The following is a 23,028-nucleotide window of genomic DNA, read 5'->3' on the forward strand; positions in this document are numbered from 1 at the left end:
GATCTGAGTGTTGGTTACACAGGTGTGTTCAGTTTGTGAAATCTCATTGAGCTGTATGGTTACATACGTGCATTTTTCTGTATGTATAGCATACTTCAATTAAAAATACAGCAAAGGATGCAGCAGGCAGGGTAGATAGTAGAGAAGAGATGGCCATTTTTCACTGAGAAAGGCACCCGGCAGCCTGGAGTCCACTCCCTGTGCTCCGTCATGTGTGCTACCCCGCAGACTGGTCTCCAAATTTTAATGAGTGTGGACTAGTTTCAGTGTTAGGGGGCATCCTCCTCTGCCTCCGTAGCCCAGGGCTATTGTTATGACATCAAAGACCAACTGCTGGCTAAGATACAGTCCATATGAAAAGAGTGACCAGCAAATTTACTGCTTGACTTCACTCCCTTTAAATGGAACTGGCCCCACGGTCCTCTTTCAAAGCTCAGTTGTGAACATATATCTTCTTTATAGGACACCGTGTACAATAAAGCGAGGCAGTAACTTAAAATTTTTTTAAAAAGAATACCTTTGAGAGCACTGCAAGATGGGCATTCCATCACTGTGGTTACATGTGCCCAAACACTCCCGAAAGTCTAACCATTGGTCTGAGAGCCTTCTATTCAATATGGTGACTTTTTTGACTAATTGAGCTATATTTTTATGCTCCAACCCTTCCCCTAGGGTCTGCAAGGTCTTGGGAAAGTCATTCAAGAGAGGGGATCTGCCTCAAATCAGAGGGCCACCTCACCCAACTTGGGCAAAATGGCAAAGTTCATATCCCATTACTCATTAACTTATTTGAAGTTATCCTTCATGGAGTAAACATTTTTTAAGGACTGAGGCCAAACTAAGCTCCTGGATCAGTTCTATGCAGTCCCCCAGTATCTACATGGACAGCGTTTCTTTACATCACCCTGGTGCGGAAATCTCAGGGAGTTGTTAGCATTTACACATACTAGAACTGGGCGAGGAAGGAATGGAGCTGTTTGTACAACTCTCAGAAAAGGAAGCACCTTATTCCCTAAGAGGGAAATATAGAGGGAAAATAACTCCAAGCATACAAGTAAAATGACTTATAATTTAAAGGATGTCTTTGGCTTGACTTGGAGTCTTTCTCCAGGTGGTGGAGACTGAGGCATCTGCAATCAACATTACCAGCCCAAACGGAACCATCCAGAACGGACCTTCCAATATGCGATCACTTATTACAGCAGCGAATCCATCCTCGGAGGATACAGCATTTTAAAGAATGGCCAAGTCAACCTGGCTCGGAGCTTCCCCTTCTGTTTAATCCATTACTCTTGAAAAGTTCAGCACGCCACACTTTGCTGGAAAAAGGCTAATGACTGCGCAGAACCTTTGCTTTCTGCTCCCCTGGCTGGCACGTTCAGGAAGACATGCCAACCGTATGAACGGCTGCAATCTTCCTGCTGAGATTTTGATGGAGGCCAAATACTCAATTCCAAAGACACCTAGGAAATGAGATCAGTCTCACCTATAAATGAGAATGAGCATCAACTGGAAGACATTAGAAATATTTGGAGAGGCCGTGGAATCCCAAGAAAGTGACTGTCATATTGAACTTCAGGTGGGAGTGATGAGAGCCAGGTTCCCTGGAAGGCACCTGCGCAGGCAGCTTTCCTGTTCCAGGTTCTCCCCGCTGGCCTTGCCACCCTGAAGCGCCATCCAGTGTGGTCCCCAGGCCCCACAGGGCTTCTGTCACTGCGTATTCTCTGCCCCATGCTAGGCTCTGCAATAACCCCAAAATGAACGTCAATGTCCTTGGCCTTAAACTTGCTCAGAAATGGGGAAGGAGAGGAATAAGAGAAGGGAAGTGGGCCTGATCAGACCCAGCAAACTCAATTACAGAATGATGTGGCCCCGAGTCAGGGGAGACGTGTGTGCTGCGGGGCCAGGAAGAGCATGATTCACATCTTCTTCGTGTGAATGAAGGACGGGGATGTGAACACAGGGGAAAACAAAGAGATAGAATCGCAGCTTCAAAGAGCTACCCTCTCATTAAGGAGATGCATCTTTTCCCTGGGCCTCTGAATCGTTGCTCCAAGATTGCTCAAACCACTAACTCAATTTACTTTGCTCGGAGGGCTCCCGGGTGTGTCCGTTGTTCCTTTGGGTTGGGGTTCTTCATGCCACTTAGGATGGGGTATAAAAGAAGCACTGTGGAAACCTGCCAGTGCAGTGGGGGCTGCGTGGATGCCGGGAGCTGCCAGAACACTACGCAGACTCCCTTTAAAAGAAAAATTCGGCGCCCACAAAACCCCACGTGTTCAGCCTGGAGTGACCTCGGGAGGCCATCTGCGGGCTCCCCCTTGAGATCCAAGGAGAGCTGGATGTTGGCAGGGAAGGGCTATGGCTGTGCCCCTGGAAGTTTCTGTCTTGGTCCTACAATATGACTAGGATGCCTTTTGTGTCAACAGGACATGTAGGCACATGGCAGGTGCTCATGTATACAAGGGTCACTACACACGGCTGCGCACACGCTCAGCGCCCTGCTCTCTGGGCTGAACAGGCTCCTTTAAGCTCAACGCCATCCCCACCACCACGGCGAGGCACTCTGCTTAGGAGGCAGGTTGCAGACACTCACCAAATCCTAGAATTTCGTTGTTGGCAAGAAACCTGGAAAACTGAGTCCTGACATCTCTTATATATGAGGAATCAAAAACCCAGAGAAATGAAAGGACTTGCCCAAGACCATAATACTCGTTCCAGGGTGACTGACCCTGTTCCTCCTTCACAAAGCTGCACAACCCCATTTCTGAACATCTGTAAGAGTTTTCATGGTCTTTTTTTGCCAAAGGGAATTGGAGCAAACGTCCATCTCAGATGCCCAGATTCTGCCATGTTACAGCTGCTGTTTGATTGTTAAGGGTGTTGAAAGGAAATTAAATGAACATGAATTGTGTCTCTTATTTCAGAGACAACCAGGTGGCAGTCAAGGAAATGAAATAATGTACATATAAGTATAGGACACGACCCAACCGTAGAGTAAGCATTCCACGATTCCATTCATTCATTCAGGACTCACATATTGAGTGCCTACTGTATGCAGGTGTTGCACCAGACGCTGGAGATTAATAGAGAACAAGCATATGTTCCAGATGGGGAGACTGAAAAAAATTAATTCATAAAAAAAGTAACTATTATAGATTGTGATAGGTGCTTATCAGGACATAAATGGGAGCAAAGATATAAAATGCCTGGGGGTACCTACTAAAAGAGGGTGGCCAAGGAAGGACTTGGTGGAAAAGTGACACCTAAGTCCTGAGCTGGGGAATAAGAAAGAGCCAGATCTTCAAAGAACAAGGGGGAGAGCAGGTCAGGCAGGTGGAATCACAGATACTGAAGCCTTAAGGTGGAAAGGACTTCAGCTTGACTAAGGGACAGAAAAGAGACTGAAGAACACTGTATAAGGGAGAAAGTGGTTTAGGAACTTGCAGAAGAGGGTGGGGCCTTGTAGGCCATGGTGAAGAATCTGCCTGTTCTTTTGAGATCAGCAAGAAAGGAGCCATTAAAGAGATTTTGAGTGATGGCTCTGTCTGCTTTGTGGAGAATGGGAAGGAAGGATGCAGACATGTCAGTAGGCAAGAGAGGAAGGGACAGGGACCAGGATGGAGAAGAGTCGATGGCTAACAGATGCAAGACACAGTTCTGACACAGAGCCAACAGGATGTGCTGATGAATCAGGACTTCAGAGTCCCAGATAACTTCCAGTTTTATGGGGGGTGGTGGGGGGCGTACATGTCAGTGGATCTATATTGGACATATGGCATTTGAGATATTTGTGGATGTCTAAGTGAAGGTAATGAGCAGTGAAGTGGTCAAATGGACCAGGAATTGAGACTGGGACGTCATGACCAAAGTGGTAGGAGGAAAACCAAGGGTTGTGTCACAGAAACCAAAGGAGGAGAGTGCCTTCAGGAAAGAGCCCTCCTGTTGAATGCTGTTGTCAGAGCAAAGAAGCTGAGGATAGAGAGGTGCCCGTGGGCAGCATGGCCATGGTTGGCATCCTTGATGAGAGTGGTTTCAGAGGCATTACGGGACCAGATGTCAGCCTCTCCTGGGTAAAGGAGCACATGGGAAGTAAGGAAGTAAAAATAGAATCTAAAGGAAAGTCTTAGGAAAGTTTTGCTATGAAGGGGAAACATATGGACATGGGATTGAAGGAGGGGTTTTTGGTTCATTTGTTTTAAGATCAGAGATACCAGGGCATCATTGATGCTGATGAAACTGAGCCAGTAGAAAGGGAGAAATTAATGATGCCAGATAGAGAGAGGAGGGCTGTAAATTCCTCAAGAAGGCAAGATTGTGAGTGTGGGAATTGGCCTTTGATGGAAGCAGGGATGATCATTCCATGTAACAGTTGGGATGAGGGAGAAGGTGAGCGATGCCGCTGGGAGTGCAGACCTTGTGGCGGAAATGTGAGCGTTACCATCCAATGGGTGACTCCTGTTCCCTCAATGAATATGCAGTGAGGACAATGAGGAAGAGTAGGAAATTTGGAGACAGAAGGTACTAAGCAGTCATCTTGGATACTGGAGAAGGCGAGGTTCTCAGGAAAGGGCAGTGGGCTTTGGAACAGTCCTGAGTGCTCACTTGAGGTCTGAGAACATGAATCCAAAATGGACCGAGGTTTTCAAGTGGGGCTATTTTATTTTTCCCATCACCCATCTGCTTGCCCACTAACCTAGAGAAGTTGAATAACTGGGTTCAACCAGAACTGAAGTTTTGCTGGTGAATAGATCAGAGGGAGAGAAGGGGGCAAGGAGAGTTGAGGGCAGTTGCAAAGGAATGGTTACAATGAAAGAACATGTGTTGTATGAGCACAAGTAAGAGAAAGCTGAAGGATGGTGAGAAAATGGTAGTGGAATGAGGATCTCGTTGAGTCTGAAAACTAGGGAAATGAGCTGATAGAGCCTCCGATGTCTTCTTAACAATATCACCTCAGAAGGGACACACATCACTTCTGCCCACATCAATCATACTTGAGGCAAGGTGGCTGGGAAATTCATTCCCTGGGGGGTGGGGCGGGGGGCTGCCTCTATTTTGGGGCAGGAGCGCCTATGTTTGTTTAGTGAACGATTGGCCCTCTCTGCCTTATTGCTCACGGTGGCTTGTGCTTTCAGGACTTTGTATGTATACTTCTGGGTACCACACCTGGGCCTGGGCTGTCATCTGTTTGCCTTCTTCCTGCCTCACCTCTCGGTTTTCTCATCACATGACCAATAACTGACTATTACCTGCCGTGCAGCCCATCACTTCTCAGAAAACAAGTCCTGAGTCAAGAAAAAACCTAGTCCTTCCCCAGTGCCAAAACCCAGGGGAGAAATTAAGCATGCCCAGAATTTGAAGCCATATTCATCACCTGTAAGCAGCTATTTGCACTGTGAATATTTATCCGGATACTAATCAGCAAAACACAGTTTGGGTAGGACTTGTTACAACCCATTTGACAGGGAATACAAGACTTGGAAATTCACAGTATTTCTGCAGTTAGAGTAGCAGGTGCAGTTTCCCTGAATTAGTCAGGTGTTTGCAGGAAAGATGGACTTATTCCCTCAATTATCCAGATAATAGGTTTGCTTTAGTGGAATGGACAGAAGCCTCAGAGCTCACGGTGTTTGCAGAAGGCAATGTTTATCTGTTACCACAGCTGCAGTGGAGGCAGTGCTCATCCCCCACAGGTCCGGAAGAGAGATACCCCCTTAGCCAGTTTAAAAAGGTAACACTTATGAACAAGCGCAAACAGGGTATTTTTCTCTTTTCCTTCACTCACGGACAGGGGAGGTAAACTCAGGCAGAGAGAAAATTGGCCTCGGTCCTGGACTAAATGCAAAGATCTGCTCGCCCCTTCAAAGGTTGAAAAGTCTACAGGAGCAGGAGATGATTCAGAACAGCTTACCTCTGATTGGTTTGCAAGTGACAGTCCCTCAGCACTGAGAGGACCACCAATGTCACTGAGGTGTCAAGCTCAAGTACGGAGGCTCCGTTTCCCACTACCATGCAAAACCAGCCTTAGCTGATAAAAAGAGTGTGGTTCATTATTTGGACGTTACATATCTTTAAGTTCTACAAATTATGTGGCAAGACAGTTCTTCAATTTCTTTTACTCACAGCAAAAAGATGGGTGAAAAGAATTTAACTACAACTAATCATGCTTCATATAAAAATATAATAGAAAGGTTAGCATGGAGGTTTATCTCACAGTTCACAGGCACGATATTTTCTAAATACGTCCATAATTCAAACATAAATGAAGAGATAATGAGATTTCCTAAAAATCCCTTGGCCAAGTTTTTTTAACTCTCATTCAAGTATTTTGGTGCCACTCATGCATTTCTGTAATGACTCATTTTATATTGAGAGGATGTGTCCCCCTTTCCCAGGCCCCCCAAAACAAATACCAGTGTAAAATCAAAAGAGTGTAAGATGTGTACAAAGGAAAGGTGTGCTTCACCTACGTGTCAGCTTCAGAAGCATCTGCCTTGCCTGGTGTGTATGGCATTAATTTCCTGACGCTTTTCTATTGGAATGCCCACCTGAGTCACTTGAAATTGAAAATCAAGTCATGTTTCTTTAATCAGCCCTAGGAAACAGTGAAAGAAAGGGGTGGTGGAGAGGTTTCTTTTTATGAAAAGTTTCTAAAATCAACAAAGCCTAGAAGAAAGAGTATGTACAACTTTGGCCCATGAGTCTGGGATTTTAATCTCAGAGAGCATCTGTTCCTCAACATCCAGGTCAGTTAAGTATCTTCCTCCCTGTATTAGTTGTCTCTTGTTCCAATATTTAGCAGCTTAAAAAACAGACACTTATAATCTTAGAATTTCTGTGGATTGGGGCACAGCTTAGCTGGGCAGCCCCGGTCCGAGGCCTCTCCCAGGCTGATCCACTGTATCAGATGGGGCTGCAGTCATGTCCAGGTGTGGCTGGTGGAAGACTGGCTTCCGAGCTCACTTGTTGGGTGAGGACTCCATTTTCTCCATTTTCTTGAGGGCTGTTAGCCAGAGGGTACCCTCAGCTCCTTGCCAAGTGGACCTCTCCATGGGGCAGCCCAACTATGGCAGCTGGCTTCATCAGAACCAGAGAGTACTAGCAAGATGAAATCCATGGATTTCTGCTGCCTAATCTCAGTGATCTCCCGTCACTTTTGCCTCATTCTGTTTGTTAGAAGCAAGTCACTTGCTCCATCCCACACTCAAAGGGAGTGAACTGCACAAAGGTGTGAATTCCAGGAGATGGAATCATACTCCCCTCCAAACAGACATCGGTCCCTACCTATTTCTCTTGTCCCAACGGTGACAATTCCCCTTCGCTCTCTGGTGTGGCGACCTGTGTCTTTACTTTCCCAGATCTCCTTTTCAATTCCAGTGTCTCTCTTCTCATACTCATTAAAATGTAATAAATACTCAGCTTCATCTTCTGAAAAGTTGTTGCCCTCCCTGCTTAAGAAGTCCAGTGGTTCCCCCCACCCCATTTCTTGCCTGAAAACGTGTATTGAGGAGCTGCGTATCTGGAATTAATCAACTTTTCTTGCCCTTTGCTTTATAGGCTGTATTTGCAGCCAAATTAGACTCTTACTAGTCCTTGTGGCCTCCCCATGCTCTTTTGCCTCTCTGCTCAGGCTACAACTAACTTCTCCCTCTTTCCAGCTGCAAAAAGTCTGGACAAGCCACAAAAACTTTCCTGTGAACTGTCGACGTAGAAATGGCTCATTTCTAACACTTACAGCATTGCACATCCATTAAGCGAGGGTTACATTCCTCCTTATGTACAGTTATCTATCTGTCTAATCTATATCTATACAATGCAATCATAGGTATAGATATATGTGTATATATAGTTGTATATATACACATATATATGTATATACACATATATACATATGTATATATACATATATATGTGTATAGATAAAATATACAAAACATCCCTACTCCCCACTCTGCCTGCCAGAATGGAGTAAGGGAACAGGATGGTAACTTACTTCTCTTTCATACCCCACGGCACATACTGTAGCCCCCGGCATATAGCACCTGTTTGGTAAAATCTGATATGTCACTTAGTGTTGTGCTTTCCAAAATGCCTTCCCCACATTTGGGGAGTGGATATTGTTATTTTCATTTTATAGGTAAAGAAACTGAGACCTGGAAGGTTTACCTATTTGCTAACAGCAGACTGAGGCAGAGCCCTGATTAAATTCCCGAGTTCCAAGGTATCACCCAATCTCCCAGTGGCCTGGCCTGTAAGCAGGAAGTGACTAGTTTGGGCTTCTCTGTTCATATTTGTTTTTTTCTTCTAAATGTAAAACCACCTAACTTGACCTGATTTTTTAATGGAACAGTTCAGTCACTCACCAACCCCTGCACTGTAATGAATATCCTACTCTTTGATTTTTTTAACCACTCCAGGGCAAAGGATGGAGTAGAACAGAGATTTTTTTTCAATAAATAAGTAAAAGACCATCAGGGCAGGAGGAGGGCCTGGATCTGCAATTCTTCTTCTTCTGTGAATTAACCATTTCAACTTACCCAAAAAAGCAATGTCAGGAAACATCATGTTTTAAAATGTCACTTTGTATGTCTCTTGCTGTCCCCTGATTCACTTCTGACCATGAGGTGAAGTAAGGTGTCATGCAGCTTGTAGCCTGCACAGGTCAGGAAGGTTCTAGTGACTTAGGATCCCTTTGCCAGATGTCTTGGCAGGAACCACAGGCATTTTTGCAGGAAAGTGGTGTGTGTGTGTTTGTGTGTGTCTGTCTGTCTGTTGGTGTGTGTGTGTCTGTATGTGTCTGTTGATGTATGTGTGTGTGTGTGCATGCATGTTCACAGGAGGAAGAGTAATTTAAAAGGGGGACTAAGGCATGAGGGATAATTATTTCTTAAACCCCACTGTCCAGACTCTGTGGGCAACATTCTGAATTCAAAATGACTTTCAGTCAAGTCATCTTTGCACCTGGGAACTGTGAAAAGGATTGAAAGCTTCTAGAGGAAATGAAACTTGACCACGACAGGAAGTGACTTACAGCCCCAGAGGCTCAGATGTATTGACATAAGGTAGTGAAGTAGGAAAGAATTATGGTTTTCAAAAAGAAGTCGCTCTTGGCCTTTCTTTTATTGCAGTATGATGTGTGTGTCCTAGAATAAAACCCTCTAACCACAGTGCAGAACTGACATTCATGCAGCAGGCATGGTTTGAATCCCTTGCTTTTGTGCGTCTGACACTGAGGAAAGCCGGAATTTCCTCTACGACTTTTTCATCCTGTGTCAGTATTGTGGTTTCCAAACACCGTGTGAATCTGATTTTCCAAGTTGCAGGTGGGCGATGTGTTGCTTATGGCAGTGGCTGAAAGTGCTGAAGGAATTATCTAGAGTCGCTGGGTTACTCGGAGACTGAGGCTGTGGCTGCCCAGTCCATATTAGAATCTTTTTTTGTACATGAATCGTCAGAAACCTTTATTCTCTAGCATTTCTTCACTCCATTCTCCTTCGAGAACATTTCTTATGGCTCCACTTGAATTAGGGGCCTGATGTCCAGTAGCAGGTGATTATCCAAAAAGCTGAACATGAACTGTGTAGCTGGTGTATGAACTGACTCAGAGTGGCCATGGCCAACTGGCAAATTAGATATAATTTTGACAAATGGGTAGATCATTCATCTTAGCAGTGAGACATCTACACGCCATAGGAAGCTATTTTCATGTTACCTTTTGCCTGACATACTGCTGAGGTCTGTTTCAGGAGGATCTCAGGTTTAGCGAAAGTATGCTCCATCATTTCCTGGCAGGTGACTTCATGATACATGACACCGTTGAACTTCACCTCTTGAGCCAGGTCCCGTAACCCTAATAATTTCTACCACTGTTCTTCTCATGCTCCCTGGGTGAACTGCATTGATTTTGTTTCCCCTTTCAGCCCACTTCTTTCCCCCTCCTTCACCCAATCCCAGTGTTAGAGGAACAACTTCTGATATCCTAAAGGGATGTCACATGATGACTTTTGATGCCATCCCTTAGAGCCCACAAGATGTTTTCCTGTTCTGCATTACCAGCTGTTTGGAAGGAAAAGGAAAAAAACTGTGGAATAAATATGTTTTCATCTACAAAGCATAGCACTGGCACTGGCTTTGAATTTGATGTGAAGATGCAAATGGAAGGCAGGTTAAAAATATATGACGTAAGGAAGAGGGTTGATAAACATGAAAATGGTAGCAAACCTTGTTATTTCTTAATCTACTTGTATAGGAGAGAAAGCTATTTATATTTGGGTGAGATTGGCTTAACACCATGGGCCAAACTCTGGTCCCAGGTACGTGTGGTAAGCCCATGAGCCCTGGAAAGAAGCTGGCTTTGCCTTTATCCAAATATTAGTCATTTCTGGGTGGATTTTTTTAGGATGATTTTTTTGGAAAAGATCAACAAAATAAGGATGCAAAGACCTGGAAGAAAAGCCATGTCTCACAGGGAACAGGGTTCCTAAGGCCCTTCCACTCTGCCCACCACTGAGAGGGATGGGAACAGGCCTGAGTGGGAGCCAGCAGTGAACCCGCCCATTTCACAGATGGACCAGGACTTGGGAGTGGGTGCAGCCAGTCCAGGCCCAGCGCCTCCTGCTTCCCCATCCCTGGTTCTGTCCCCTAGACTGCTGCCGCCAGACCAGACATGAAGCAAGAGTGGACCTGCTTGAACCCCTCCATGCCCCGAGTGGATGGACACGGAGGGACCACACAGAGTCCATTCTTCCCCAGCAAAGCAGTGATGTGTTCCAGGCAAAAACCCAATCTGGGATGTTTTGGCCCAAAGGAAACATTTGCAACCAAATTATACACCTCAGAAAATAAATGAGCTTTCATTTTGGAAGGAAATCCTGCCAGGCTCTTTATTATTTGCACCACAATCATAAAGTTGGTTTTAATCTCTATAGTGGAATGCTGCTGAGTTGGCCAACTGGCAGGCTCTGGTGGTTTGAGTGGAGACCACTTCACCCTTAAGAAGGCGCGACGGGAAGCAGGGGGACGTCCTTCTCCTGAAACATTTTTCTCAAGATCCATCTTTGTTTTGTTTTGTTTTATTTTGTTTTCTGGCGTAGTCATTGCAACTTCAAAGCCGACGCCTCTTTTCTTTCTCTTTTCCTTTATTCTCATTTTTGAAAATTCCTGGGGACTTCCAGGAAAAAAAAAAAAAAAGACTTAATGTAACATTTCCTTTCTAAATTGATGAAAATCCAGGAGTAGGTCCAAGAAAGTCTATAATGGATTTCCATTGATCACTTGAAGGATATCAAAGCTCAGAGAGAACGGAAGGCAAAGGCTTAAGAAGCAAGTTCTCTTTTTCAACCTTAACAAAGAAATCGTGTGATTTAAGCCTGCTGGGAGTCTGCTTCCAGGATTCATGCCATGAAATGACCTTGTCAATACGGGAGCCAGGGGGCTTAGGGCTTCTGGGATGGCCTGGGTTTCAAATATTTTATACCATTATCAGATCAGGTGCAGGGTAATGTGTCCTGATTTCGGGTTTGGATTAAGGAAGTTTCCCTACCAGCGTGTGAGGATGTGGCTATTCCTTTTAGTTAGGAAACTCCCTGGGGAGAGCTCAGAGAGGATTGAGCTGACAGAGAATTTTGCCCTTGCACTGAAGATGTTAGGATGCAGTCTTTGCGGTCACGTGTAGTTTCACAGAGCTGAGCAGGAGCTGCTAAGGTGAGCCACGGGCCAGGCTTCCACGCTCACTGATCGGGCCAATCGTGTCAACACAGTTAAAACTACTATGTTGTTCCCAAACTTTGCTGCACATTGGAATCCCCTAGGGATCTTTTAAAAGTGCTAGTACCTGGATCCCACCCAGTCACCTTGATTTAAACGGCATGGGGTGTGACCCGGACATCAGGAGGTGAGCAAAGTTTGAGAAATGCCGCTGGAGACTATTAAACCCCGTGAGGGCAAGGACTGTCCCTATCTCCCCTCTGTTGTATTCCCAGCACTTAGAACAGAGCAATTGGCTCTCAGTGATTATATGTTGCATGAATAAGTGAGTAAATGAATAAGGGTTCTGATGCTCATCTGCCCACACACCATCAAAATAAATCCCTGCTAATTAGATGATTTCAGCACGTAAATATTTGACATGGTTGAGGGTGGAGTGTGGCTGAAGTTCAAGGTCTTCCTTGCCTCCATCTATTTCACCCTCTGCTTCTTCCTACTTATAGCATCCTGAGAATGATTGTATAACCTCTTCATGGACCACTTTTAATTTCTGCGATCTCACAACTTAGGACCGTTGATGGCTTTGTGTTTTTCATAGGTCAGAAATTTATGCCTGAGCCACCCTGCTCCTTGAATTTGCCTGTCTCTCCCTGTAATCCTTTAACTATCATCCAGGGATGGATCCACACAGGTCTTTGCCAGCCACGCCATGGGGGCATCCTTCACCCAGCAGTTGGAAGTTCAGCACTTGTTTCTCTTGTTCTGATGCTCAGGGTTTCCACGTCCCCCTCCCGCAGACACCGAATGCTGGCAGTGGATAAGTCAGCTTTTACTGTAACAATGTTTATGGAGACTGTCAGTTCTTAACCTTAAAACTGAACCATGCTGTTTGTATTTTTCCAAGTGATGGAGAGTGTGAAGGACTAATGAGAACGGAGCGTGAAGAGATCAAACGTGTGCCGGGGAATCTTTGTTCAAGACCTGGAACGAGCAAAATTCTGCTTGGGGCGGGGACGAGAATTCCGAGGACAGGGATCTTTTATTCCTGGGGCTTCAGGCCTGAGATCATGATCCGGCAGAGAGAGAGCAAGGTGTGAGGGAGGGAGGGAACCAGGACTGGGCAAAAGATGCTTCCTTTCTCCTTGGAAAAGCTAGAAACTATTTCCTTTGGTCAGAGAGGGAACAGATCCACTTGTAACAAACTGTCTCCTGACCTTCTGGAGGCTGCTTTCAAAATCAGGATTTTGAAAGAAGCCATTCATAAGTTCATGAAATGGGCCACGGTGGAGAACTTTCTGCCGACAGTGTGCCTTTTCTGTAGGCCCTGGAGAGGGTGTTTGGAGCTTTTAGTGACTGAATACCCAGGGCTCTGGTTAAAAATGGGTTTGGCTCTATCTAAAAACCAGTCCCTCTATGTGCAGACGTGGAGAGTAAATAGGAAAGATTTGGAGTTAAAGCAGATACATGGTGTTGTCAATGAATGAGGGATAAATTTGCTAGCGGAGAGCAAAGCTCTGGTTGCTACATGAGCCTTTCCAGTTGGGGCCTGTGTGGCTTGTTTGAAGAGACCATTTTGTAGGGGTGGATTCCTGGCAGGAGCGGACACTGCCTACAGGGTCTTCAGACCCCCAGGGTGAAGGCATCCATCAGGCTTCTGTTTTCTGGAAGATCACCCTGAAGAACCAGGAGCAGGTGTGCAAGTTGGTGAATGAACGCTCTCCCTTCGAGAAGGAACCTTTGGCTTAGACGGTGACTGCTGTGGATGTGTTGGGGACAGATAGATTTTGCTTCTTCAACTTCACACGAGTCTTTGCTTAAATCTCCCGGAAAACTGCAAGTTAGGAGTTGGATGGTCTCTGATTGATCCTTGCCGATGGGTTTGCGGGTGGAAGGGCTTGATGGGCACCATGGAGCTCTCAGGTGAAAGAGGAGCCATCTGCAAACCATGGGAACAGTCACCTGGCATCGGGGAACCTGGAGAAACTCTTTGTCCGACTCTCCATCTCCCATCATCTCTCTTCCACATGTCTCATAAACTGATGGATAATTTCTCTCTCTTAGGCCTGCCTGAGGGCCCCCTTCTAGGCCTTGTTTAATCCTCTGCCAGCCCCCTGAGCTAGAAAAGTTTATCCAGTTGCCAATCAGGACACAAGCCTGTCCTTCCCCACAGACCCATGCGGCTGGTTCAGAGGCAGAAACACAGTGAGGGAGAAATCAGCCAGAAGCCCTCTGCTGCCCCATGGGGGGCACTTGCTACCCAAGCAAACATGATGAGACAGGAAGGTACGGATGCTGGGGAAAGTGGGAAGCCAGTCGAGTTGTGCCATTCACCCTCCATCTTCGGGGCTTGGTCTCTTCACCCTGTGTGTCGGTGTCGAATGTCACTTGACTCAGGGACCCTGGAGGGCGAGGGGCTCTGCCCTTCCCCTCACAGTATCCTCATCGTGGGGGGATCCCTGACTGCTTAGAGGGTCTCCCCAGGCCAGACTTGGTGCTTGGGGCTCATTTGCTGTTTCCCTGCTTACATTTCCCCTATAAGAAGTACACCAACCCTTTGAGAGCCCTTCGTTTTCTGGAAATCTTTCCCTTTGCCAAAGCGACCCTCAGAAGAACAGCTCCTAACTACTGCTCAGACGCCCGTTCCTCGTCTTCCCCTGGTTTGAGCTGAGGGTCTCAGATGTCAGCCTGCATCAGAATCACTGGGAGAACGTGTTAAAACACAGGGTACCGGGCCCTACCCCAGAGACTCTGATTCTGCAGGGTGACGGTGGGTCCTGAGAATCAGCATTTTTAACAAGTGGCCAGATGCTGCTGTTCTGAGGACGGCACTTTGAGAACCACTAAGTTAAAGCGATAACTCTGCATTATTACCATATTTTCTCTGAGCTTGGTTAGGAGAGAATGGGCTACTTAGGACATCTTTAAATTAAAAATTAAAACAGAAATTAAAATTAAAGCACACATCTCCATATGTGTATATATAAATATGTGTGTATATTTATAGACATATATATACTTATATACATGGTTATATACACAAATATATGTTTATATACACTTATGTACACATAAGAGTGTGCATTTATAAATAAATACGTATATAGATATACATCTATTTAAAGTCTTTGAATTATTTGACATTGAAGAGAAGCAAGTAGATTCAGAGAATGTTCAGGGTCAGAAATGAGTTCCAAAGAGCAAAATACCTGGGTCCCTGTGCTTCGTCTCCTTAGGAGTCTCCTTTTGGCCCCTGCTTCCCAATCCCACTGTCCCCTGAGCTCCACCAGGGCTGCTCCTTGCTGCGCTGGCTGGGTGTGGAGCGGTGAATCGGTCCCACCCAGGCAGCTGTCACCATTGGTACCCCCAGTGCAGTCTCCACATTCTCTCTCTGGGCAAAGGGAGGCACCAGGCATTGCTCATGACATGACTTGGGGAGAAGTGACTGTGCCAGGACTTGCAGTCACCATGCAAGTGCAGACCAAGCCAGGAGCCAAGCCAGGGAGACCTTCCTCATTCACACACCCTGGGACCCAGATGTGGTTCCAGACATGTAGGGTGAGTAAAGTGTGCCTAGCCTATCAGACTTTGAAATCCTGTTTGTCCATTTATTCATCCATCCATCCATTCATTCAGAGGGCAGCAGTGAGGTCCTACTGTGTGCTGGGCTCTGGGCTAAGTGCTGAGATATGGAAGTGACAGAACAGACACAATCCCTGCTTCAAGGAGGTGACACTCTGAAGGGAGCCGACAACAAAGTAGAAAGCCTATAAATGGAAATGTTTTGGCTTGTGACAAATACTATAAAGGAAATAAGCAGAATGATGGAAGGGAACTGTCTGGGGGGAGAGACACTACTTAGATGATTAGGGAAGTCCTCCCTCTCTGGAGATGATATTTAAGCTGAGATTGGAAAGACAGAGGAGAAAGTGATGATGGTAGCCTGGACTAGGACGATGGCAGAGGAATTTCAGAAATAGACAAAATACTCTTTGTGCTGTCAGCAGGGATCAATGGACTTGAAGAAGCTAACATGGCTAATATAGTTTACCCCTTGTGCAGCTGAGTTTGCAGTTCAGTCACTTTTTGTGTGCCTTTATTAGCCAGAAACTGGACAAAAATGAAAAAATTCTAATAACGTATAAAAATACCATTAAAAAAAGTATGTATAAGGTATGGGAAGTAATGCAGAGCAAGGAGAGACTAATTCTGCTGAAGCTCAGAGAAGCTTCACAAAGAAGGCAATATCTAAACAGGGTTTTTAAGGATGCATAGGAGTTTTCTATGTAGCCAAGGGAAAGAAAGTCTTTGCAGCTAGAGGAGACAGAGAGGTTTGACCCAAAGGCATCTATGAGCACCTCTTAGCCTCTATATGAGTTACAGCAAGGCACTCTGTCTGGGCAGATGACACCCCTTCCTCCAGTCTCAATTTCAACCCCTACTTGCCCCCCACCAGACTCTTTTCTTCCATGCACAGATTACACCACTTGCATGGTCGCCCTGAATGAAACCACAGGGAGTCAGCTGTGCCCACACCCATCAGGCTTTGAAATTCTGTTTTTTCATCCATCCATGGATGGATATCCATCCATCCATCCATTCACTCAGAGAGCATTTAGCGAGGTCCAGATTTTTTGGTGTGACTGCAATTCTAAAGGGAAATGCTAACATTTTGTAATTCAGTCTTGGGAAAGTGTGGAGAGCAATGGGACAGCCGGAGCCGCCAGTTCAATAGGAAGAGCACCAGGCTGGAAGGCAGGAACCCTGTATTCCGGGGCCAGGCCAGATACACTCTCATGTGCCGCCCCCACCCAACGAACCCCTGCACCATGTTCTGTAAAGATGGAGCATTGAATCCTGGGACCCACCTTGTGTCCTGCTCCTGCCCGGGAGGTCTGGTGTAACTATTCTCAGGACTAGCTGTATTTTAATATGGATTGTAGAGATGAAAATGGCTTTAAAACTCAAAAGACTAATGCACCGGCCTCCCCATCCTTCCCGAAGTTGGGCCTCTTTGGAGAGGCTGCTGGCCAGAGTCTAAGTCCTCCCTCTGTATCCTGGCCACTCTTGACACTGGGGTGGTTGAAAGAGGTATTGACATTCTTTCCCGTGGCTTCAGCCAACACAGGCTGCTTTCCCTTGTCTCCACTGGTCCAGCATGAACCCCATCAGCACCTTCCTGTCTGCCAGATTTCACAGTCATGGTCAGTCCCCACTGGACCCTTTAGGAGCTGGTGACTTTGGTAACATTCTCAGCTTTGGTTTTCTCATCTGTACAATGGGGGTGATGATAATTGTACCCATCTGGTGGGGAGCTTCGGGAGACATTGATTGAGATGATCCATAAAGAGCGTTTGGACAAGACTATGGCACAACACTGGAAAAGATGGTGGAGGTGGAGGTGGAGGTGGAGGTTTGGACTAGGGAAGGTGGGAGCTGGGCCTGAGAAGAAAACATTCAAGAGAAAAGATAACAAGGTAACAGTGAGTCCTAGGAAAGACCAATGGGAGAGGGGATAATAAAGGGGAGAAAAGAAATGTTTTTATTACAGAGATGCTCCTCATTTTAGAGGTGAGAACACTAGGTCACAGGGAAATAATGGGCAGAGTGGAGGCCCTCGTGTTTCAAATACCATATTTTCCTGCATCGTTTAATTGTTCAGAAAATAGCAGTAACAGAAGATTGGTGTCTTTAAGAAATCTCTGTGACCTTGCCAACTGCCATTTCTCTATGATTCCCTTTCTATTTTATTATTTTCCCTTGTGTTCTTGGTAGTTATATAAGTTCCGTAGATAAGTCGCCTGCATACAGAAAGGGGCACAAATCATACGTGTACAGCTCAACAAATTCCCCTAAGTGAACACATCGTGTAACCAGCTGCCAGGTCAAGAAACAGAATATGGCTGTTCCTCCCAGACACCCCCCTCCCCGGGCTCCCCTCTGGTCACCAGCACCCCCAGGGTCACCACTGTCCTGACTTCTAACAACATTGGTTAGTTTTACCTGCTTTTCAACTTTATATAAATGGAATCATATGTTTTATCTGGATTGTTCAACATTTCATTTGAGAACTTCATTGATAATATTCCATTCTATAACTATTGTATGCATACACCTTCCTTATACGTTCTACTGTGGATGGCCATTTGCGTCCCTGTCACTTTCAAAGTTCACCACAAATGCTTAGCAAATCTCAGGAGGAATGTGATGACCCCAAAAGCTAATATCCAAAGAGATAGTTTGGAACCTGGCTCTTTGTGACCTACTTTCTCCATTCTCTGCCTCTGGCCCACCGAAATAACTCCCATAACATTTGCATGAAGTACTATGTGCCATTTCATTCCTGTCTTCTTCCATCACGAGTTTGCTGCCATTATTGTAATTCAGCGTCATTATACCGACTGTTTTTGTTGACCAGCACTAACTGGACCTGCGAAGTCATCAGCCTGCACAAGCCAAGCAGCTTTGGGCTGGACTGGTATCTAGATAGGAGTTTTCCTAAGAAAATGCGGCCAGGACCCCCTTACCAAACAAAGTAGGGGAGCAGAGTTGAGGATTAAATCAACAGTGCACTGCAGGCCAGTGTGCCTGAACCAGGCCTCTTGGACCTGTTACCTGGGCGAGGGCTGCAGTTGGGGGAAGATGGGAACTCCAAGGTGGCTGCAGATCCTTTTACTCTAAATAACACCTCCAGGAGAGAAATTAGGATGGCACCGCACAGTGGAAGGAACAGGGCTGTGGTGCCTACTTGCCAGCCAGGGGCCTCTGGGATTCAATTTCTTTCTCCCTGGAACACCAGTGCTCATGTCTCCTTCAAAGGGATGTTGTGAAGATTAGATCTAACTTCCAGTGCCTGGCCTGGGTGATAGTGTGGTTTCTCCCAGACATGTCCTGTGTGCTCAGTATCTTCCATTCACCTCTCAAGATCCACCTTTCACCCTTCTCCATCCTAACTTGTGCCTCAGATGTGTGATCGGAATGTATCCCATCAACGGGCTCCCTTGCTCTTGAGCTTCTGTTTGGACTTGGCCAATGGTGAAGGTGGCAAGAGAGGAGAGGAAGAGGAGAGGGAGGTTGCAGTATTTAGTAAGGCCCCCGTGCACGTGTGCATGCACACACACACACAGCCACACCTCTCTCTCCCTTTGGGGAAGAGTAACCTCTCCCTTTCCTTGCCTCTTCAGGCCTGGGAGTGTAAGATCTCCCTGGCTTTCCTGGCCATACTGTAGCATCTTTGGTGGTTTCCCACCTCTTTGTCCAGACATCTGTCAATTGTTCTTTCATTAAGCTCCCTTGGTCACCCATACATACCTCAGTGCCATCCATTTGCTGCCCAGATTCAGATGGATACACCCTAGTACCGTGATGTTTATCCTGGGGAGAATAGTAACATGTAAGCACGTTCTCTATCGTGCCCCCACTTTCATGACCATCCCCAAAAGAAAGCCCCTGAGAAACTTGCTCTTCTCTTTCCTTGAAGCTCAGCTAACTGAGTTCTAGTGAAAGAATGATCTTTGTTGAGAAAAAAACTAGTAGGTGCTTTGTTTCTCTAAGGTCAGAGTAGGAAATTGTATGGGGGAAGGGAGGTAATGGTTGAAAGCGGGGGGCGGGGGGGGGTGTGCCCTCTGCCATCTGACACTTGGCCTTCTGCCCTCCCCAGTAAAAGGAGAAATCCACAAAAAGTCCTGCTCACAAACCATTCTTCTCCATACTTATTTCAGCTTGTTAGTGCATTGGACCGGTATCTATTGATAGATAGGGATCTTTTAGAGAAAATGAAAGAAGAATATGTGGTGATTGTTAAAGATTCAGTAGACGGTGAGTTGTGGAATCATAATTAGAAGTATGGATCATTTTACTTCCTGACGCTGTACTCTTTCACTCCTAGAGAATTTCCCACTTTCTACCTGGCATTTTATATGTAAGCATTTCTTAACTTCCCCACTGGAGTCTGAAGTCCTTCAAGACAAAACTTTCTCCAAATATGATTTTCATAATGTTAAAAATGTCTCATATAAAATGAATACATGTCAAAGGTTTATTTAACTAATTAGTGAGGGAACTAGGGACATGCTAATTCTAGTTCAGAGCATGTGAGGAACAGATATTTATAAAATCAGTGAGGAAAATCATGACAAAGTAAATTTGCGAGTTAGAAGCAAAACTGGTTAATGTCCTATAGGGCAATAAAACAGTAAGCTTTGAGTTATTGTTTCTTTTTCTCCCAGTTTTATTGAAATGTAATTGATATATAACATTGCATAAGTTCCAGGTGTACAACATAATGATTTGATATATGATATTTTTTTAATTAATTTATTTATTTGGTTGTGCTGGGTCTTAGTTGTTGCATGTGGGCTCCTTAGTTGTGGCATGCGAACTCTTAGTTGCGGCATGCATGTGGGATCTAGTTCCCTGGCCAGGGATTGAACCCAGGCCCCCTACATTGGGAGCGCAGAGTCTTAGCCACTGCGCCACCAGGGAAGTCCCGATATATGATATATTTTGAATGATTAGCACAGTACGTTTAATTAACATCCATCACTTCACATACTTTCAATTTTTTTCCCTTGTGATGCGAACTTTTAATGAGTTATTTTTTCTACCAGACCAAAAAAAAAAATTTATATGTCTACAGGGTGAAAATCTCCAAGTTAGCATGTAACTTTTAGCCTAGGCCCTAAGCAATAGTAAACAATAAGTGAAACAAAGGTCCATTCTCCTAGAAAAGTAGGACAGGCCTGTCATACTATGCCCTGCTATGAACTAATCAACTTGCAATCATCCTGTTGCTTTATTTCCAAGTTTTGGATCATTTCTCTTAACAAGGTATATGCTGTTCAACTGTCTCATCCCAGCAAGGCACCTGGCACAAAGTATTGTGTTGATCAAAACATCCGTTTGGTTTTTTCCATAAGATGGCTCTGGTACCGTTTAGTTATCTTTAACTTCATTCAAAACAATTTTGTTAGATTGTATTGTGACAGCTGTCATATTAGCGTGCATTTAAAAAAAAAACTTACCAAAAGTGGTGAATTTTTGTGTAGCCATTTTAATATTGAAGATGGGGAAAAAAAGCAACATTTTCAGCATATTATGCTTTATTATTTCAAGAAAGGTAAAAACACAACTGAAACACAAAAAAAAGATTTGTGCAGTGTATGGAGAAGGTGCTGTGACTGATCAAACATGTCAAAAGTGGTTTGCAAAGTTTCGTGCTAGAGATTTCTCGCTGGATGAGGCTCCATGGTCAGGTAGACCAGTTGAAGTTGATAGAGATCAAATTGAGACATTAATTGAGAACAATCAACGTTACACCACGCGGGAGATAGCCGACATACTCAAAATATCCAAATCAAGAGTTAAAAATCATTTGCGCCAGCTTGGTTATGTTCATTGCTTTGATGTTTGGGTTCCACATAAGTTAAGCAAAAAAAACCTTCTTGACCGTATTTCCGCATGCAATTCTCTACTGAAACATAACGAAAACGTTCCGTTTTTAAAACAAATTGTGATAGGCGATGAAAAGCGGATACTGTACAATAATGTGGAATGGAAGAGATCGTGGGGCAAGCAAAATGAACCACCATCAACCACACCAAAGGCCAGTCTTCATCCAAAGAAGGTGATGTTGTATATATGGTGGGATTGGAAGGAAGTCCTCTATTATGAGCTCCTTCCAGAAAACCAAACGATTAATTCCAACAAGTACTGCTTCCAATTAGACCAAGTGAAAGCAGCACTTGATGAAAAGCGTCCGGAATTAGTCAACAGAAAACACATAATCTTCCATCAGGATAACGCAAGACCGCATGTTTCTTTGATGACCAGGCAAAAACTGTTACAGCTTGGCTGGGAAGTTCTGATTCATCTGCCATATTCACCGGACATTGCACCTTCAGTTTACATTTATTTAGGTCTTTACAAAATTCTTTTAATGGAAAAAAATTCAATTCCCTGGAAGACTGTAAAAGGCACCTGGAACAGTTCTTTGCTCAAAAAGATAAAAAGTTTTGGGAAGATGGAATTTTGAAGTTGCCTGAAAAATGGCAGAAGGTAGTGGAACAAAACAGTGAATACGTTGTTCAATAATGTCCTTGGTGAAAATGTAGAACGTGTCTTTTATTTTTACTTAAAAACTGAAGGAACTTTTTGGCCAACCCATAGATGCCCAGAAAGTGTTTGTTGAGTGAATCTATAAACAGAACAAAACTCCATCCATTTATCGAGAAAGATTAGCCAAGCTAAGTCCAGGGCCCACAATCACATCAGCTGCCAGCTTTCCAAGCAGGGATCAAACAGTTTCCCTGGAGGAGAACAGAACAGGAATCCAAATAAAAACAATCTGTATGGACAGGTGGGAAAGGTCCTGGTGGTGTACAGCTTTCTCTTCACCGCAGGCTATAGTTGGTCTATGATGGCTCTATAATTGTTTTATAGTGTCAGTAGGGTTTCCCTAATAAATGAGCATTACTAGTTTCTGAGAACCAACAAAGCCATACAGGTGCATCATGAATGTGTGAGGGAGAATTGTTAAGTCTCAGCTCCGAATCTTTGAAACACTGACCTTGGAGCTGTTAACAGAGCAGCACATGTAAATGATGGAAGCAGTAGGCAGGGGGATGTTTTCCAACGGATTTGACCCAGCTTTGAGTCAGCAGGTAGAAGGATGGGAGAAAGAAGGAAGCATGCTCGACATTGAAGATAGTATTTGCACTTCATGCATTTAGAACCATCACATTTTTGTTTAATTTCCCCACCCTCAGTTTGATGTTTTTAGCATTTGGTATCAGGTTTTTTTCTTTAATTGTTTGAAAACATTTTCTCCAGGACAAGTGTCTCTTGAGGCTTCCATTCCTAGGAGGTCAGAACTAGATGGATTGAGAGGTTTTCTCTAGTTCCCATCCTATGTCACCACACCCATTTTACAGAAGAAATAACTGAGGTCCTGTTATCAGTTAGCTTTTGCTAACTGATATCAGTTAGCTTTTGCCATGTAACAAACCACTCTGAATTCATTAGCTTAAAAGCACAAATGTTTATCATTTCTCACGATTCCATGGGTCAGCTGGGTGGCTTTCCTAGTCTGGACTGGCTCAGCTGGGGCCAGATGGTCTAGGATGGTCTCCATTTGAGTGACTGGTCATTGACAGGCTGTTCAGTCTGGGGTAGATCGTCTCTGTTCCACATGTCTGTCCTCATCCCACAGGCTAGCCCAGACCTTGAGATTGAAAAGAGCAATAAAAAAAAAATTAAAAAAAAAAAAAAGCAAGCTCCAAGACACACTTATCTCTGCTTATCCATCAGCCAAAGTAAGTCACATGA

General features: G+C 44.8%; 2 protein-coding genes across 3 annotated transcripts in view; one reads left to right on the forward strand and one right to left on the reverse strand.

Moving 5' to 3' along the window:
- ISM1 (isthmin 1) overlaps positions 1 to 23,028 on the forward strand; it is an 81,564-nt gene that overhangs the window by 17,626 nt on the left and 40,910 nt on the right. The gene's annotated exons all lie outside the window — the stretch shown is intronic.
- TASP1 (taspase 1) overlaps positions 1,249 to 23,028 on the reverse strand; it is a 378,792-nt gene continuing 357,012 nt past the window's right edge. For both annotated transcript variants that reach the window (XM_082359163.1, XM_082359160.1), the window contains one exon: positions 1,249 to 22,924. In XM_082359163.1, the coding sequence (XP_082215289.1) occupies positions 22,819 to 22,924 (106 nt within the window). In that variant the 3' untranslated portion in view covers positions 1,249 to 22,818. The remainder of the gene's footprint in view (positions 22,925 to 23,028) is intronic.

Source organism: Balaenoptera borealis (assembly GCF_965194805.1).
Source record: "Balaenoptera borealis genome assembly, chromosome: 16".
In the NCBI taxonomy this organism is placed as follows: Eukaryota; Metazoa; Chordata; class Mammalia; order Artiodactyla; family Balaenopteridae; genus Balaenoptera; species Balaenoptera borealis.